This window comes from Suricata suricatta, chromosome 17, assembly GCF_006229205.1.
Source record: "Suricata suricatta isolate VVHF042 chromosome 17, meerkat_22Aug2017_6uvM2_HiC, whole genome shotgun sequence".
Classification (NCBI taxonomy): Eukaryota; Metazoa; Chordata; class Mammalia; order Carnivora; family Herpestidae; genus Suricata; species Suricata suricatta.
The window spans coordinates 47,221,830-47,240,340 of record NC_043716.1 but is presented as its reverse complement, the minus strand read 5'-3'; the positions used below and the strand labels follow the sequence as shown (position 1 = coordinate 47,240,340).

General features: G+C 49.4%; 1 protein-coding gene across 3 annotated transcripts in view; it reads right to left on the bottom strand.

Moving 5' to 3' along the window:
* Positions 1–18,511, bottom strand: part of ARSG (arylsulfatase G) — a 108,964-nt gene that overhangs the window by 57,907 nt on the left and 32,546 nt on the right. For all 3 annotated transcript variants that reach the window (XM_029929299.1, XM_029929301.1, XM_029929300.1), the window contains exon 2: positions 11,759–12,478. In XM_029929299.1, the coding sequence (XP_029785159.1) occupies positions 11,759–11,976 (218 nt within the window). In that variant the 5' untranslated portion in view covers positions 11,977–12,478. The remainder of the gene's footprint in view (positions 1–11,758; positions 12,479–18,511) is intronic.

The following is an 18,511-nucleotide window of genomic DNA, read 5'->3' as shown; positions in this document are numbered from 1 at the left end:
GCCATCAGCGGTGTTCCACTGACCCACGCCTTCTCCACCCACCCCTTCCCCGTGACTCCTATGCTCCTGCCCCCTCCATGCCCCACCCCTCCCCCGCCCCAACATGGGCACAAACCCTGCCGTGGGCTAAGCGAGTAGCACCACATCGCATCCTCAAGGACCATGACCCAGGCAGAGCTTGTTGGGATCCAACTGGAACTTTCCAAACCAGACAGTCACGAAAAGCTCTCTCATTCCCTTTGAACCTCAAGTTATGAAAATGGAGGGCAAGGGCCACATCTCCCATCCTACGGAGGAGCCTGGAAAAATCTACAGCAGGCTCAGAACTCTGGCACAAGAGAATCTCTAGAGATGTACGTAGGTGGATGAACAAAAGCGACACCCTTATGTGCTTGGGCAGGCTGAGCGGGGCTGCTGCTGCTTACGACCAGAGAGGAGTCCTGGCTATCACAGTGCGGGTGAAATAGGATAGGAGCCCAGAATATTCCAGGGAGCAACACGAAGCCCTGCCCACCGTTCAGTACAGGAGTGGATAATCCCAGCATGTGAAAGAGCTCTGGGACTCTGGGCACAGGGTGTTCCCAAAGCACCCACGGAGGGTGTAGACGTGTGCCAAAGAAGCGAGCGCATCTTCAAAGAAGCCACGCATGAACTTAAAGTATAAATAGGCATTAACTCTGTTTATGTGCGTCTTATCATAATAAAAATAGCTGTCATTTACCACGTGCCTGCCACCCTAATCATATCACATATGTTAGTTCAAATCACCAGGATTCCCCATTTTACAGATAAGGGAAATGAAGCAGAGAGAGCTTTCCCAAGACCATACTGTAGGTAGGGCACCTGACCCTACCCAATCACTGTACTATATGGATGACGGCAGACCCCCTATATTTGGGAAATGACAGAGCTGGAACTTGAACCCAGGCCTGCTCACCCACCATCCCAAGCTCTTTCTATTCCCCTTCCATCTGAGACAAGGCTGGCTGGAGCTGGGCCAATCCAGAGGCCAGTAGGGTAAATCCAGAGGGAATTACCTTCAGCTATGTGACTAGTCTTGGGCCAGGGAGGTCCCAACACTCACCCTTGGTGATGCCAGCCCCATGAGCCTGACTCACACCCACACAAACCATGTGAGCCCAAGGGAGACATCGGAATGGCCGTCTCCCCACTGACTGCCAGGGATGTACGCAGGAATCAAAGCATGCATGTAATCAACAAGTTTTCTTCTTGTGCATGAATCACAGGGGAAATCAGAATCCAAAGTTTGCCTCGGTAAGTGTGGAGTTAATTAATGCTAAGAGAATTCCAGTGGACCACTGAAAAATCCTTCAGTTTGCTAAGCTTAGGGAACTTCTGTCCTCTGTAGACTGGGCTTTCCCAGTGTGTCCAGGAGGCACAGAGGCTATTTGTTGGCCGCCATTTTCTTTTTCCCTGGCGCTATGGACTGAATGTTTGTGTTGAGGCCCTAACTTCTAATATGACAGTATTTGCAGGTCAGGGTATTGGATGGTAACTGGGTTTAGATGAGGTCTTGAGGGTAGAGCCTCTATGATAGGATTAGTGTTCTCATAAGAAGGGGAAGGTACCAGAGAGCGGGTTCTCTCCCCTCCACGTGAGACACGGTGAGAGGGTGGCCATCTGCAAGCCAGGAAGAGGGTCCTCAGCAGAACCTGACCATGCTGGCCACCTGATTTCAGACTTCATAGCCCCTAGAATGGTGAAAAATAATTCCTACTGTTTAAGCCACCCAGTCTGTTGTATTTGTTACGTAGCTTGACTGACCAGTACATGTGGGCAGAGCCAGAAACACATTGTCTAAATGCTGTCCCTGCCTGCTTGTCTTTGACAACTGTCCTCTGGATGGTGTCTCCTTCAACACACAACACCACGCTCATGGGAACAACCATAGCACATTTCTACAGCAAATATAACTTCAAGCCCGCCCCTCCCCTCAGACGGTAGGTTCTGTGAGGACAGGGTTAGGGCTGCAAGTCCAGCCTCAAGCGGGGGGCCCGGTGTCATGGAGCCACCCCAGCAAAATCTGGTGAGTGAGCAGACAAAACTGGAAGAGGTTATCTGACTGGAAGGAATACATTCATCCATTTTTCACAAAATCCCTTAAGCTGAGGCTTTTTAGGGTTCAAACTTTCCTCGCCTTGCGTTCAAGTGCACAGCTCAACTCTCAGAAACAATCTTATCCCCTTTCTTTCCGAGTCTTCGGCTCTAGAGCCCTGACCGTACCCTCGCCTCCCCCCACCCAAAGAGCCAACGACATCCCAGGCTGCCCAATGAACTGACCTGCACGCCACCTTTCCCCTCTCCCGGACTCTGTCTCCGTGTGGCAGAGGCTAGTTAATAAGCGATAAAATGGTCTTTGCTATTTGGAAAGCCTCTTTTGTTTTCCCCCAAATCCATCTGGGCAGGCTCAGGCCAGTTCACCAACAGGGGTCCTAATTAAAGTCTGAAAATACATTGTAACGGGAAGCTGGAAACACGGCGCCAGACATTACAGCAGCCTGTTAACAGGAAAATCAACGCAAATTAAGACGCAGCCAGACAGAAGCCAAAGCAACTTGCCATGGCATAAATTACGTGTATTAGAATCAGAGAACGTTAGTGCTGGAAACACGGCCGCGAAAGCCTTGGAGAGACAGAACATTGCGAAGTTAAGCGTGTCCAGCCTTCATTTGTGAGGAATTTAAGCTAGAGGATGAGGCCGTCTGTGGTAACCTTCTAAATGGCTGTGTGCCTGGAATAAAGGCTATCTTTGCTCCATTCATAATTTAAAGTCGTGGCAGCAGAAATAGGTTTTAAAAATTATTTGCTGTGGCCTTTGTGCGTAGAGGGATGGGGCGGGAGGGGAGACCTGGAAAAACACCAGCGCAGCTCGGCCTCCTGCAGTGCTCAGAAAACCATCAGGTGGGGTCCCTGGGGTAACGGATATGCAGGCCCTTTGCAAACTATGAGCAAATGTGGCAGCAGAGAGTGAACTTGGTGTGTTTATTTTTACTCTTCCATCCATCCATCCATCCATCCATCCATCCTTCCATCTATCCGTCTTTCCTTCCTTCCATCCATCCATCTATCCTTCCTTCCATCCTTCCTTCCTTCCTTCCTTCCTTCCTTCCTTCCTTCCTTCCTTTCTTCCTTCCTTCCATCCTTTCATCCATCCATCCTTCCATTCTTCCTTCCTTCCTTCCTTCCATCCATCCATCCTTCCATTCTTCCTTCCATCCTTTCACCCTTCCATCCATCCACTCATACTCCTCTTCTTCTCAAAAACAGGTTCCCAACAGCCAAGTTTGATACGATCCTTGGCAATTTCCCCCTTCCTTTCACAGTCTTGTTGTGGACATGTGCACATTCATGCTCAAGGAAGGACACACACAAGGCCGGCATCTCATGCCTCCTAGATCGGACACTTCTCCTCACTGTCATAACCCTGGGCCGTGCCAGCCTGGAGGTGCCTGCAATCTGCCCCCTGCCTTCCCAACTGCCAGTGTGGGCCACTCCCTAGTAAGCTGGAGCAATCCATCTCGAATGCAGGCTGAGGACCACAGTCCTCAGGGCCCCCACTGCCTCCAGGACCAAGTCCGAACACTTGAACATGCATATGAGGCCCTTCACCAGTGGCCACGTCCATTGGTCCAGCCTCACACTCCCTGTCCCAGCCACACCACTGGAATGGCAGCCCCAGGAGAGTGAGGGCTTCTGGTTGTCTGGATCATGGATTCGTTCCTAGCACCGAGGACATGCCTAGTGGAGCCTCCAGGAATATCTGCCCAGTGAAAGGGCACCTTTCAGTGCTGAGTCTTCGCCCATGCTTTCTCCTCTGCCCACAGCATGCTTTCCTCCCCCTTCATCTGGCTAATTCCCTACCCATCTTTAAGGGTCTCAACAGTGAGACCCCTTCTCAAGTTCCTAGTGGCTTCCCTCTGGAGAAATGGCCCCTTTCTCCCTGCAGCCCTGGGGACTATCTTTAACATGCTTCTGGCTCTGGGCTCTAGCATCCAAAAGGCAAGACGACCCCGTCTGGACCTTTTTCATTCTTGATTGTCACCAAGGGATGAGAAATGACCTAACTCCATCCCAGAGGATTTGAATTCAGTCCCAACCAATCCAGGTTATTAAAATCCTGGGGCAAGGGATGAGCTCCTGCTCACAGCACATTTCCTTTCTGTATTCTATTTTTAAAAATAAGTTTTAAGGGGCGCCTGGGTGGCTCAGTCGGTTAAGCGTCCAGCTTCGGCTCAGGTCAGATCTCACATTCGTGGGTTCGAGCCCCGCATCAGGCTCTGTGCTGACAGCCAGCTCAGAGCCTGGAGCCTGCTTCCGGTTCTGTGTCTCCTTCTCTGCCCCTCCCCCTCTCATGCTCTGTCTCTCTCTGTATCAAAAATAAAAAAATAAAACATAAAAAAATAAGTTTTAAGTTTATGTATTTATTTATTGAGAGAGAGAGAGAGAGGCAGGCAGGGTGGGGTAGAGAGAGAGGGACAGAGAGAGAGAATCTCAAGCAGGCTCTGCACTGTCAGCACAGAGCCCCATGCAGGGCGCGAACTCAAGAACTGGAGACCATGACCTGAGCTGAAATCAAGCGTCAGACACTTAACTGATGGAGTCCCCCAGCAGCTTCTGTATTCTAAAGGCTGCTTTTCTTGTCTTATTGCCCAGCCGGTCGGAAGCCTCTTAGGGCACAGCTGGCCTGGCTCTTCCAGCATCTGCCCTACAACCTGCTCTGCACAGAGATTCCTTGTCAAATGACTGTAGGTGGGAGACTTAAAAGGAGAACGAGTCATAGCCGCTGGACAGGCAAGTCTGAACTTGCAGTTGGCACCAGAGCCTTCAGTGGCTTTCCTCTAAGACTGGGTGCTATCTAGACGAGGCTCAACCCTGCAGGACCTTTCACGGGCTTCACCTTGGCCCAGTGTGGAGGTGGGCATTGCGTGATTTTACGTCCATTGGACCGACCTACCCAAGGTCAAAGATGTGAAATTGTCTGTCTCGTGACGCTGAGCAAGTTTCTCAAGGTTAGTGGTGAAGGTCATAGGACCTTGAAGGATAAGAGGTTGTCATCCTCAACCCGGAGTCTGAATTACTCTTTGGGCGACAGAGATGAAGCCAGCAGGAGGCTGCACAGTGGGGATGGAATCTTTCTCTTACTAACAGAAGTCTCCCCCAGAACGCTCTTTCTAGCCAAGCTCCGTGAAGACCTCATTACCATCCCCTGCAGCTGTGCGTGCCAGCCTCGCCCTCGGCTCCCCTGAAATTGCTGCAAAACCCCAAAGGCAGCAGGATAGCTGGAAAAAGAACAAAACAGAAACAAACACCTGAGGCATAACAGGGTGGATGAATGTACAAAACCAATGGCGGAACGGAAGTCACACGAAGTGTTTGACTGAACTGACAGATCAATTCATTCCTCACCCAGGCCCCTTCTAGAAACAGACGGAAGCCCCTGGGAGTCCCTGCCCTTCCAGTGGTGGATATGGATCATTGGCTCCTAGCTCAGCCGCTGCCTGCACTCAGCAGCAGCACTGGCCCAACTCAGGTGGCACCGGGGGCAGAGAAGGACTGAAGCAGGAGGGGAAGGAACCAAGGTGCGAGAGTAACGTTCTGCAGGTCGATTTGCACAAGTGAATGTAGCTAAAGTACTCTGTCAACCTCGCTTCAGAGCCACCTCGGGAGACCCTCTATGTGAGCAGCCCGTATCTGGGCTTAGCGGGCTGGTCCCACTTCCCTGTAGAGACACACGGGTCATGACTTCGCAGGTGCTCAAACCCCAGTCTGGACCCCCAAAGCCACTGCTGGAATCCAGTCACCAGCCAGGAGGTGGATGCAAGTTACCGCTCATGCTCAGAATTTTCAGGAAATAGTTGCTGGTTCATCCCAAGGTGAGCCAGCACTGGCCTTCCCCGGGCACGGGGCGGACAAGAACCACGCTAGTGCCGCGTGATCAAGGTTGTTCTCGGGCTTCTCATAACGCTTTCAATGATTCAACTTACCTTCAGAGTTAACTCTCTGCCAGAAAAGCTGGAGGAGATGCCAATGAAACACAATTTTTATCTCCTTTTTAAAGTGTGAGTGATTCCTTCCTCTAGCCCACCCGACAATGCAAGTCGCCTTGGGGCTCCCTTTTTCTAGTTGTTTGAAAGGCTTAAGTGTTGGCTGATTACTAAGTCCATGGCCTTTTCATTTGAATTCCAGCATTTCTACCTTCCTTGGGTTATCTTATCATTAAATCTTCAAATGTTCAACAGCATGGCTCAGCTATGATTTGCACAGAACAGTGACAAAGCGTCCAGCCCACTGGGTCAAGGGCAGAAGGCACTGTCTGTGGAACCTACTGACAGGTGTCGGGGGCCCGGCCAACACGTGGGCTGTTACTGAACACTAAGGAGTCCCAAACAGCAATGTCCTCTGATAAAGAGACATATGCTGCTTTCTGCTGACTTTCAGGTCTTTTTGTTTTTTGTTTTTTCGCAAATAATTTATCATTGTTTTTAACACAGTGGCTTTGCATAGTAAAAACACTTCACTTGTCTCTGGCCTCAGTTTCCCCCTCTGTGATACGTGATGAGGATGCTCTATGACCTGAGCGCCCACGAATGAGGCAGTTCTGCTATAAACCTGACGATGGAGGGCTTTCAGGCCACGATCCCTCATCTCCCTCTACGTAAACGGAAGTTACGAAATCTGCAAAGGAAGCAAACAAAATTGTGGCACTAGCAGTTCTGCCTTTCTTCCCCCAAGGAATCCTTTCATTCTATGGCACTGATGACCTCACAGTTACGCTGTGAATGGTGCCCGATCTGTCCACAAATTTGGCAAATCGCATCTACCATAACCAAGTGGGGAAAAAGCACACCTACTATTGGTGCGTGCTGGTCGGGAAGGGTTATGGGGCCATTGAAGTGTTGCCTGGGCGACTTGGTCTAGGACAGAACAGAATCAAACAGATCCCTGGAGGACAGCCAAATTGGGGAAGTGGCTTGACCTTGACTTCCTCACCGGTGACAGAAGAGAAACATCAAGTGGTGGCCAGAATTAAATGGGGTGATGCCCAGAGCCTGGCGCCTTGCATTTGCTCAGCACGGGTTGGCTATGACTACACTGCCATGTTTGATTCCACCCCAGAGATTGGCTCAGTCTATATGGTCCCCACAGAGATTAACAGGATTTGTTTGTCTCTGGTACCCACTCCTCCTTCCACGATTTATCACTTAGACCTTTCACTATGCAGAGTAGCCCATTCACATCAACAATTCAAATGGTTATTATTTCTAATCCCAATACCAACAATCACCATAGTTAACATCTATCTATGTCTATTGGGTGCCAGCTCTGTGCTGACTGCCTACCTGGATTACTGAATTTAATCCCCACACCATCCTAGAAGCTGGGTCTACCATTGCCCCCCTTTAACGGAAAAGGAAAGCAAAGCTCTGAGGGTCCAGAGTCATACAGATGGAAAGTGGTAGAGTCGGGATTTGAACCCAAGCCATCTTGCTCCAGAGTCTGACTCCTTTCCTCCCCTCTCCTCACCCCCCTTTCTTTTGAGAGACAGCACAAGCAGGGGAGAGGGGCAGAGAGAGAGAGAGAGAGAGAATCCCAAGCAGTCTCCACACCCAGCGCAGAGCCCATCACGGGGCTCCATCCTGATCCTCCGACCACGAGATCGTGACCGGAGCCGAAATCAAGAGTTGGATGCCCAATAAACTGAGCCACCCAGGTGCCCCCAGAGCCCAACTTCTTAAGCAGGATGTTCAGCCTTCTAAGCAATAATCCCACATCGAAAACCTGCTACATTACAGACTATGTTAGGAGCAGAGGTAGAAATATATCCAGTAGAGTTAACTGCTCTGGGTAGAAGAGCATCCCCTCCCCACAAATTTCGTGTCAACCTAGAACTTGGGAATATGACCTTATGTGCAAAAAGGGCCTTCGCAGATGTCATCAAGCTGAGCCAAGGTCATACTGGATTAGGTTGGGCCTGAGAGCACTGGTTGGTGGCCTCATGAGCAGAGGGGGGTGCAGATGTGCCGTGGGGAGAGCGCCACGGAACAGCAGAGGCAGGGAAAGGAGTGATGTAACCACAAACCAAGGAGGCTAAGGACTGCCCGCAGCCACCAGAAGCGAGGAGAGAGGTAAGGCACCGATGCCCCCCCACCACCACCCCCAGAGCTTCCAGAAGGAACCAGCCCTGCCGTCACCTTGACTCAGGACTTCTAGCCTTTTGAACTGTGAGAAAGTAAATGTGAGTGCTGAAGGTTGACAGTGATTTGTTGCCGGGTCCTAGGGCAACGACACCCTAAGAGGAAAAGAGACTTTCTCTGGTCACCCGGGGACCCTCTTTGGCAATAGGACTTCTTGTCTGAAAGTCGTGTTTCCCCCCTGGCCGTGAGTAGGCAGGGGAAGAAGCCAGCGATGAATCAATCCCTCGCCTCACAGGAAACCTGCTTTCCTGTCAACAAGGCACAGATAGAAAAGCTGCCCACGTTGGGCCAGAGGGCCGTCCGCCCGGCCCCTGTCGCAAGGCCCAAATGGGGAGCATATTTTCATAAAGGGAGGAAAAAAAATAGGAGAGCCCATCGAGCTGTGTTTGCATCTGGTTTCTGTTCAGGATGGGAGCATGCGGGTGGGGACAGCTCATAAGGAGAATGTCTTGGCCTCAGAAATCTCGGTTTAAATAAGAGGCCAGATATTTCCCCACAAACCCACTAAAAGCAGAAGCTCTTAAGGATTCGGTAATCTGGTTCCCTTTGAAATCTGGTAAATGCTATGGATTAAATCTCTCTCCAGAAAAAAAAAAAATTCCAACATGCAAAATTTGGGGTGACATTTCAAGGTATCTTGGACTTCTTTTTAAAAAAATTCTTTTAATGTTTATTTATTTTTGAGAGAGAGAGAGAGAGAGAAAACACAAGTGGGGGAGGGGCAGAGAGAGGTAGACACAGAATCCAAAGAAGGTTCCAGGCTCCAAGATGTCAGCACAGAGCCTGACATGGGGCTCAAACCCACGAACCGTGAGATCATGACCTGAGTCAAAGTCGGATGCTTAACCGACTGAGCCACCCAAATGCCCCAAACTTCTTCTTCTTCTTCTTTTTTTTTTAATGTTTATCTATTTTTGAGAGAAAGAGAGACAGAGAGCAAGCAGGGGAGGGGCAGAGAGAGAGAGAAACAGAATCCAAACAGGCTCCAGGCTCTGAGCTGTCAGCCCAGAGAAACAGAATCCAAACAGGCTCCAGGCTCTGAGCTGTCAGCCCAGAGCCCAATGCTGGGACTCGAACCCACGAACTGTGAGATCATGACCTGAGCCAAAGCCAGACACAACCGACTAAGCAACCCCAGTGCCCTGGTATCTTGAACTTCAAAAGCCCATGCATTGATGAAAAATTATATATAAACTGCATATGCACCAGGCACTATGCTCTGTGCTAGGAATACCATCGAGGAAGAAGACACAAGGCATTTTTCGTCCCCAAGGCCAAAGCTAGAAAGGGGGTGGTGTGCATGAATGTCCTGTGGCTGCCATAGCAGATTACCAGAACCCAGAGGCTGAAAATGACAGAAATGCGTTCTGTCACTGTTCAAGAGGCCGGAAGTCTGAAACCAAGATGGAGGCTCAGAAGAGAACCTGACCAGTGCTCCCTCCTGGCTTCTTGTGGTTGCCACCAACCCCTGGCATTCTTGGCTGTTCCTGTGTCTTCACGTCACCTCTTCTGGGTGTCTCTCTGTGTCCTCTCCTCTTCTTGAAAGGACACAAGTCATTGGATTTGGGACCCAGCCTCCCTGGATGGGGGTATCATTAAGACCCATAATAAATTACGTTTGCAAAGTCCCATGTATCCAAATGAGGTCTTGTTCTGAGGTTCCAGGAGGGCATGATTGGCGGGAGCACACTCTTTAACCCGACACGGCGGGGGAGGGGTGAGACAGGGAAGCAATCACATCGAGAGCAGCAAAAGAGGTGGCAAGGAGCCCATGCGGCGTCCAGGAAAGCGTGCTCCAGGACCTCCTGGGGCACCGGGGACCCAGATGGTGAGCAGAAACTAACGAAGCAGAGGAAGTGGGAAGTAAAGCCGGAAGACGGCATCACACAGGTGAGGTCCAGACGGAAGGGGGCAGCAGGTGCCCAGAGGGGCCGTGCAGAGAGCCAGCGTGGAGGATGGGCTGGTCTTGTAAGCCGCTGTCCAGAGTGTGGACTGTATCCTGGGGGCCACAAAATGCCTTTAAAGGATTGGAAACAGAGGAGTGTTTCTAGAAATTTCATTTTGGCTGAGGTGAGATGGGGGGGCTGGAGTGGGTGAGACCAGAGGCGGGGACCCCCAAGGGTATGTGTCTCCGGGGGAGCTCTGAGCTTGAGGATGCAAGTGGCTCAAAGTCTGTGGAGATGCCCCACACGCTGTCCTAACTGGCTCTCGGGCGAGGATTTCCACTGAACTCAACAGAAGGGTTTAATGCAGAGCAAGCGGATCCGAGCTGGACAGTCGGACCGCTGTCAGCTCAGGATGAACACCCAAAAGTCTGAACACTCAGGGGCTCCTGGGGGGCTCGGTGAGTTGAGCATCTGACTTTGAGCTCAGGTCATGATCTCGTGGTTCGTGGGTTTGAGCCCCACATCAGGCTCACTGCTGTCAGCACAGATGGGATCCTCTGTACCCACCCCCTCTCTGCCCATCCCCCGCTCATGCTCGTTTGCTTTCTCTCTCTCTCAAAAATAAAATAAACATTAAAACAAAAAGATTCTTTCTCTCCCTATGCCCCCCTCCTCGGCTCTCCTCTCTAAAATAATAAAATGAATTGAAATGAAAAAAATGAAATGAAATGAAATAAAATAAAATCAGGGGTGCCTGGGTGGCTCAGTCAGTTAAGCATCCAACTTCAGCTCAAGTCATGATCTTGAGGTCTGTGGGTTCAAGCCCCATGTTGGGCTCTGTGCTGACAGCCCAGAGCCTGGAACCTGCTTTGGATTCTGTGTCTCCCTCTCTCTCTGTCCTTCCCTTGCTCATGCTATGTCTCTCTCTCAAAAATAAATAAACATTAAAATTCTTTTTAAATAAAATAAAGAAAAGGAATGGAAAAGAAAGGAAAAGAAAGGAAAGGAAAGGAAAAGAAAGGAAAGGAAAGGAAAAATTCTGAATGCTCGAATACATGTTCTCTTTCCAAGCAGGCAAAGAGCTTATAAACGTCCCAATCCATTAAGACGCACATGCCCGTCTCGCAAAAATAAATAAAAAACATTAAAATAAAAAAAATTTTAAGATGCACATGCCCTTCTCTTTAATGGCCCTTGGAGTTAAGTTCACCCTGATGTGGACCAGGAAGGCTCATCTACTCACAGAGAAATCGTCCTAATTTCGTGTGCCTGAATCATCGCTCTTCAAAGGTCACCTTCTCCCAGGAGCCACCAGGCTAGGTACACGCCTTCTCCAAAGACACTCCTGATGCGGCTCGTGTTCTAGACTGTCGTGCCGACTTTCCGTGTAACTTGTCTGCTCTACCAGACTATAGGCTCCAGACATATCTTGTTTACCTCTGTACTCCCAGCTCACACACACACACACACACACACACACACACACACACACCCCGAATCTTATCAGGTAGATGAATAGATGGATTTCTTCAAGATGCCATACTGGCGTCAAACCAAATCAGTCCATCAATTAATGAAGTCAACGGGGACCCATTAATTGTTCAGGTGCTTTATGCTGTCCCTCCCCCAGCAAGAGTCCGCATCCACGAGACTCACCTCATTCCTTCCGCGGCCATCTCATCAAGGTTAGCAGTGTCCTTCGTTTCTGCCCAGTTCGCTCCCAGGTCACCCCACCCCATGTCATCTGCCAGAATGATCACGAAGTTCGGCTTCTGGCCTCTTGTGTCCCCGCTGCAGCAAAAATCCACAAGAGGATAAAGACCTCCCAAGAAAGTCGCCCCCATGAAGAGGACCTTTAGAAAAAGCCAGCCCATGGTGAGGAGGGGAGGGCAAGACTGTCTGTGGGCCGCAGCTAAAGATTTTTCCAAGCGCTTGCTTCTGCTCACTTTCAGTGCAGGGACTGTCCGTGCAAGGAGACACTGGTGGTGGTGGTCGTGTTGGTGGTGGCACCTATACGGATGCTGGGGCTGTGGAATGAGGCCCCCTGCCTGGCTTGCTAATTCAAGAGAGTCAGGGAATTTGCCGCCCCGAATTTGGATTGCCTCCTACAGCCCCGAGAGCCGTCTGGGACCAGCCACGTGCGGCAGACATCCACATCAGTGATGGCTTTTTGGCCACTTAAAAAAAATGACCCCTCTGTGCCCAGGGATGGTAGGGCCACAGCACAAGCTTTACTTCTGTTCGGGACTCCAGCTGGTGAGAGCAGGACAAATTCTCACATCTGCAGAACACCTGGACGTTCTAGAAGCCGCAGTCAGCCTCGAATGGGTTTCTCAGTTCCAGATGGTGGAGGGCTTCATGTTTCTGTAAGGTTTCCTGAAAGAACAAAAATTGACAAGAAAACAGAGTTAAAACTGCCAGTGCAGCTGTGTTTTACTCAGTAGCTTAGGAAATAATCTCTTTTCCACGCCAACAGATGTTTTCCTTCTGATTCGACTATGTAACTGGTTCATCAGTTTCTCCACCTGACGAACTGTGATGATAATAGTGTTTGCAATGGACTGATGATCACAAGGTTGGTAACACCATTACAGTGGCGTTGTTCGACCCACTCACTATATGGATGAGAATACAGAGGTCCGCTGCCCTGGGAAGGGCAAGAACCAGCACCCAACTCTGAGAAATCCCAGTTTCTCCCCTACGCTCACCCTACCATGTGTCTCTGATTCACAAGAATCAGATGACCTTATCAAACCCATTGAAAATTCTAGAAGGAATGTCATTACCAAGACATTATTCTTTCTAACACGCATGGTGTCAACTGGTATTTCTCTATAAAATTCTTGATGGAAATTAATTTGACAAAAAAAGAAACGTACAGGAAATTAATGGCATAATCTATAATCTATTCAACTTAAAACTTTTGATTTTGCTAGTGGAAATCTTTCACCATAAAATGTCAAGAACATATCCCACAAAATATGTAATGAAAATTGTCCCTTTATATCTTGACAAGTAATTTTAAAAAATTTTTTACTGTTTATTTATTTTTGAGAGTGAGACACAGCATAAGCAGGGGAAGGCCAGAGAGAAAGGGAAACACAGAATCCAAAGCAGGCTCCAGGCTCTGAGCTAGCTGTCAGCACAGAGCCCAGCATGGGGCTCGAACCCATGAACTATGAGATCGTGACCTGAGGCAAAGTCAGACACAACCAACTGAGCCACTCAGGCGCCCCCACAAGCAATTTATAATAAGAAACTAAAGACACGCTCAATCAGGGCTTCTCACACTTAGATGTACATACAAATCAGCTAGAGCTTGTCAAGTACAGCCCCCAGCTGGTGCCTATTATAAGCCCTTAAATCACACCTTGAGTAACAAGATGCTTGGACATAAAAATATCATGGGGCACCTGGGTGGCTCAGTTGGTGAAGTGTTGGACTCTTGATCTTGGCTCAGGTCATGATTTCACAGTTCATGAGTTCGAGCCCCCCACTGGGCTCTGCCCTGATAGTAAGGAGCCTGCTTGGGATTCTGTCTGCCCTTCTCTCTGCCCCTTCCTGTTTGTGCTCTCTCTCTCTCTCTCTCTCAAAATAAATATGTAAACATAAAAATTAAAAAAAAAAAACATCATGATTCTTGTCCAAGAAGAAATCTAACCAATCTGGAGATGTTTAACCTACTGGAGATAATTCAGCTTCAGCGGATAGCACAAAAGCAAAAAATTAGGCTGAATATTGGAAAAAAAAAAAAAGGAACTAAAGGTATATGTTCAACTGCCACTTGCAAATGGGAACCGCTCACCCCTATTTCACTTGAAAGCCCTAAATTTACAAGGCAAGTAAGGATGCACAGACTTGAAATTTTGGACCAAATGAAAACATGTTGGATGCCCAAGCCACCGAGCGCATTAGAGCTACAGAACCCAGTTGTAAGATACAAAGATGCCACTGGGGCTGGGGAATGGTGGATGTGATTTGCAATTGGGTGGCCCTGCCCTTGAGGAAAGAATGTACAAAGCCAGCCAGCCACCCCAACTGCCAACCCAAGTGGATGGGGGGGGGGGGTGAGGGGTAGGAGATATGTAAATTCTGGAAGGCTCAGATAAACTCCAAAAGATGGGAAGATACATCCCGAATCAAAATAAAAGGGAGTTCAAGTAAACAGTCATGGTCATCTGGAGGCCAATGAATCAATTGTTCAGAAATGCGAATTCTTCTGTTTTCCAAAAGGAGAGTTATTCTTTCAAACTCAATTAGATTCAACCGGTATTTGTTGATCTTGAGGCCCCAAAGGCTTCTCCCTTTCTAGAAGAAGAAAGAGCTCTTGGGTGCCCAACAAACACTCATTGACCTGCTGGTGGATTCCCAGCCTCATTCTACTGGCTTCCGACCATAAGCAACAATCATAGGAGGCTTTGCTTCTCAAAGCTACTTAGCTTGGAACTCTAGAGTGGCCTCATTCTTTGTCAGTAATCCATTTTGGAATGACCCAACATGAAGGACTTCAGGGGAAAAAAATTCACTTACGAAAAAAGCTAAAATTAAGGTGGGAACATAAATAAACAGATTGTTTTTCTTAACCAGTCCATGATAAAACATTCCTTTGAGGATTTTCAACGAGAATCATTAATACTTAAAAATTTCACTGAATGGAAATAAGCTAATTTAGCCAGTACACCATTGCATTATCCTTCACGCCCATACCTCCAGGGAGATATTTAATCTTTCCCCCATTTATTTATTTTTTTTAACTACAGTGAAAAGGCAAACCAGACGTTCAAAGAATGGACCTGAAGCCACAGGCTTTGATTAAGACCCAAGCCGACCTTATGGAAAACAGGATGGCGGTTCCTCAAAGAATTAAAAACAGAATGACCGGATGGTCCAGCAATCCCACTTCTGGATCTATATCCAGAGAGATGAAATCAGTATCGTGAAGAGAGACCGTCACCCTGTGTTTATTCACAGTAGCCAAGATACGGAAACAATCTAAGGGTCCATGAATGGATGAATAAAGAAAATATACTGCATATATCATATATATATATATATATATATATATATAGTGGAATATTACTCAGCCTTTAAAAAGAAGGATCGTGGAAAAGAAGGCCTTTGCAAGAACCTGGATGAACCTAGAAGAAATTATGCTGAGTGACAGAAAGACAGGCAACAGAAAGACAAACACTGCGTGATCTTGCTTCTATATGAAATCTAAAAAAGTCGAACACATAGAAGCGAAGGGTAGAACAGTGGCTGGCAGCGGCTGGGGTGGGGTGGAGGCATAAATACGGTGATTTGGGTCAAAGAAGACAAACTTTCAGTGATGCAAGATGAACAACTTCGGGGCTGTAGGGTACTCTGATGATACTCTGTTGCGTACTTGAAACCCTCTACGGGGGTAGATCTTAAATGTCTGGCCACAAAAAATTTAAAACATCTGTAACTGTGTGAGGTGCTGCATACCTTCCTGAGACTGTGGAAATCACTTCAGACTGTATCCGTACATCGGAACGTCACCTTGGACACAGTAAACACAAGTACGTTTTGTTTGTCCGTTATACGTCGATGAACTTGGGGGAAGTGTCTTTGTGCTCGGGCTTATCTGAGGTTGCTTCGCCAGCTTTCTCGATGCATCACCCTCCCTCCTCTCCTGGACACAGGCGAGGAGCGTGTTGATGGGCTCAGGAAGAAAAGGGGGGGTCTTCGGTCAACTGAGCATCCCCTCCTCCTTCCACTGGGCTGGAAGGAACTTGACCACCTTCCTCAACAGACCCCACGAGGAAGGCCCACCTGCTCCATCCAAGCAGAACAAACTGGGGTAGTCCCCTGCTGAACGCAAGCACGAGCCACTCCTGGTGCCTCAAGGTTCCTCGGGCAGCCACAGAGGGACCTTGAGTTGCCCATCAGCTTCATGGCGATTCGTGTTTTCCTCTACACCCCCCTACGGCAAAGCAAGGCTTCTGGGTCTGCCGAAGCTTGGCCTCCCTTCAAGTTCCGGGCTCGCTTGTGGGAAAGGGCTCATCAGCAGCGAAATGACCAACAGGCAAGCTGTCGGCCAGAAGGGCCGAGAACGGAGTGGGACAAGGCAACCTGAAGATGCGCCTTGCGGTGCCGCGTCATCTGAATACCAGGGCTGCGAGTCCATCACCTGACCCAGCTCCCCGAGGGCCTCCCTGTGGCCAAGCAGCCTGCCGGAGGGCCTCGAAAACAGCTGAAATAACAAGAAGGTCGGGCAGACCTTTCTGGCAGAGGGCTCTGTTGGTTTTCCGGAGACAAAGCTTCTGATGAGTTGAGGCCAAAAAAGACAAAGGCGCGGGGGGGGGCGGGGAGCGGGCTGTGATCTCTGGCGGCACAGTATGTTATTTTACCTGCCAAATCAGAGCGTGGTCACGCGCGGGCCGGGCCGGAGAGTCCCAGGGGGTTGGCCAGGCGGGGCTTGGGGTACCAGCCGCCCACGTGTGGTCTGAAATGAGTCCCCCATGCAGACAGGGACGGAGTGCCAGGTCTCTGCTCGGCGCGGTGCATACAGCAGTGAGAGGATCACCAAAACCCCTGCCCTCCTGTCACTTAGTGTCTTGCAGGGGAAGAAGGGACATGAGTAAAATGTAAGCGCTGTCAAGAGAATCGAGGCAGGAAGCAGCTCCTGAGGGTGGGGAGAGCAGGGGCAAAGTTACAGAGGGCAGGGACGACCTTATGGGGAAGGTGACCCTTCTGTGAGGCTCCAGAGGAGGTCAAGGAGGAAGCTGTGTCGGAAGGGAACGCCAGGCAGAGAAGGCAGGAAGGCAAAGGGCTACCACGTGCCATCAGCAGGCACGGAGCCCCTGTAAGAGCAGTAGAGGGGGGAGCGTGAGTTCTGACTTGTGTGCCAGGATCCGTCCCCTGCTCTGCTGAGAATAAGCAACCGTGCTGCAGGGCGTCAGGTAAGAAAAGACGCTGAGAAGTCCGGAGCCCGTGGCACTAGTCCAGGTGAGCCCAGGTAGAGACCACGCTCAGGTAAGGCAAGCGCAGGGCCTGGGACGCACCATCTCTGAGCCCACCTGCGCTCACGTGACTCTAACCGTGAGCACCTCCTTCAATTCCGAGGCACCCAAGCCCAGGCCCAAGTGGAGAGGAAAAGCCGGTTACCTTGGTAACCAGGACAAACAGTTATTCAGGTTATCGAGGGTCTATAAACATCCTCATACAGGGGCACGGGGGGGGGGGGGGGCGGCTCCATCGGTTAAGCATCCAACTGCGGCGCAGGTCATGATCTCACGGTTGGGCGAGTTCGAGCCCCGCATCGGGCTCTGTGCTGACGGCTCAGAGCCTGGAGCCTGCTTTGGATTCTGTGTGTCCCCCTCTCTCTGCCCTTCCCCTGCGTGTGCTCTGTCTCACTCTCAAAAATAAATAAACATGAAAAAAAATTGTTTAAACATCCTGTGGGTCTCCTTCCTTTCCCCTGAGGCCCTAACCTGTCAGTTCAGGGCTGCCTCAACTCAGAAAGACTGCTTTCTTGGAGTGTATTTGGGGGTCTCAGTCTTAGCTCAACAGAAGAAGCAAAGGAAATTTTTTTTTGTTTCATTTTCTTTCCATTTTATTGACATGTAATTGACATAAGCACTGTATAAGGTGGACGCACAATGACATGACTTCTATATTATGAAATGATTGCCATAATAAGTGTAGTTAATACCCAACACTGCATAGAGATAGATACAAGAAAAGAGAAATTTTTTTTTCCACATGATGAGAATTTTTAGAATCTACTCTTTCAGCAACGTTCAAATGTACCATACATCGGCGTTGCCATTGTCATCACATTGTATGTTATATTCCTGACACTTATTTAATCTTGTAAGTGGAGCAAGCCCGACCCTATTGTTGGGAGTGTCACTTCTGCAAACCCAACAACGCCAGGACACTCATCCCCATGGGGCATATGACATCCTGCCTCGCATTAGCTAGAACCACCTGTTGCAAGTGTCACAGAGGAAAGCCGGGTGGCAGGAGCCAATTTGGGAGAGCAGAGGTGGCCTCGTGCCATGGCTCTGAAGGCTCAGTGGCCCTGCGGAAACTGTATCTGGGTCCTTGAACACGTATCAGAAGAGCGGAGAAAGTAGAGGGGCCTCCAAATAACACGCTTTCTCTAGAATTCTATCCTCCACTTCAGAAGGAACATCGCAAGAAGTGTGGTCAAACAGAAGGGATTCAAGGTCGAGTAGCTGAAATCCATTCCCTCAACCCACTCCCTGTCTGCTACGTGTTTAAGGACTTTGTACAAAGCAGCATTTACTTATTATTTATTAAACATTTTGTTACGGAAGTTGTTGAACATGCAAAAGTTGAGAAACTCGTGCACATCTACCCAGCATCTAGATTTGACAGTTACCAGCATGCGGCCAGCCTGGTCTTGCCTGCCCCCCC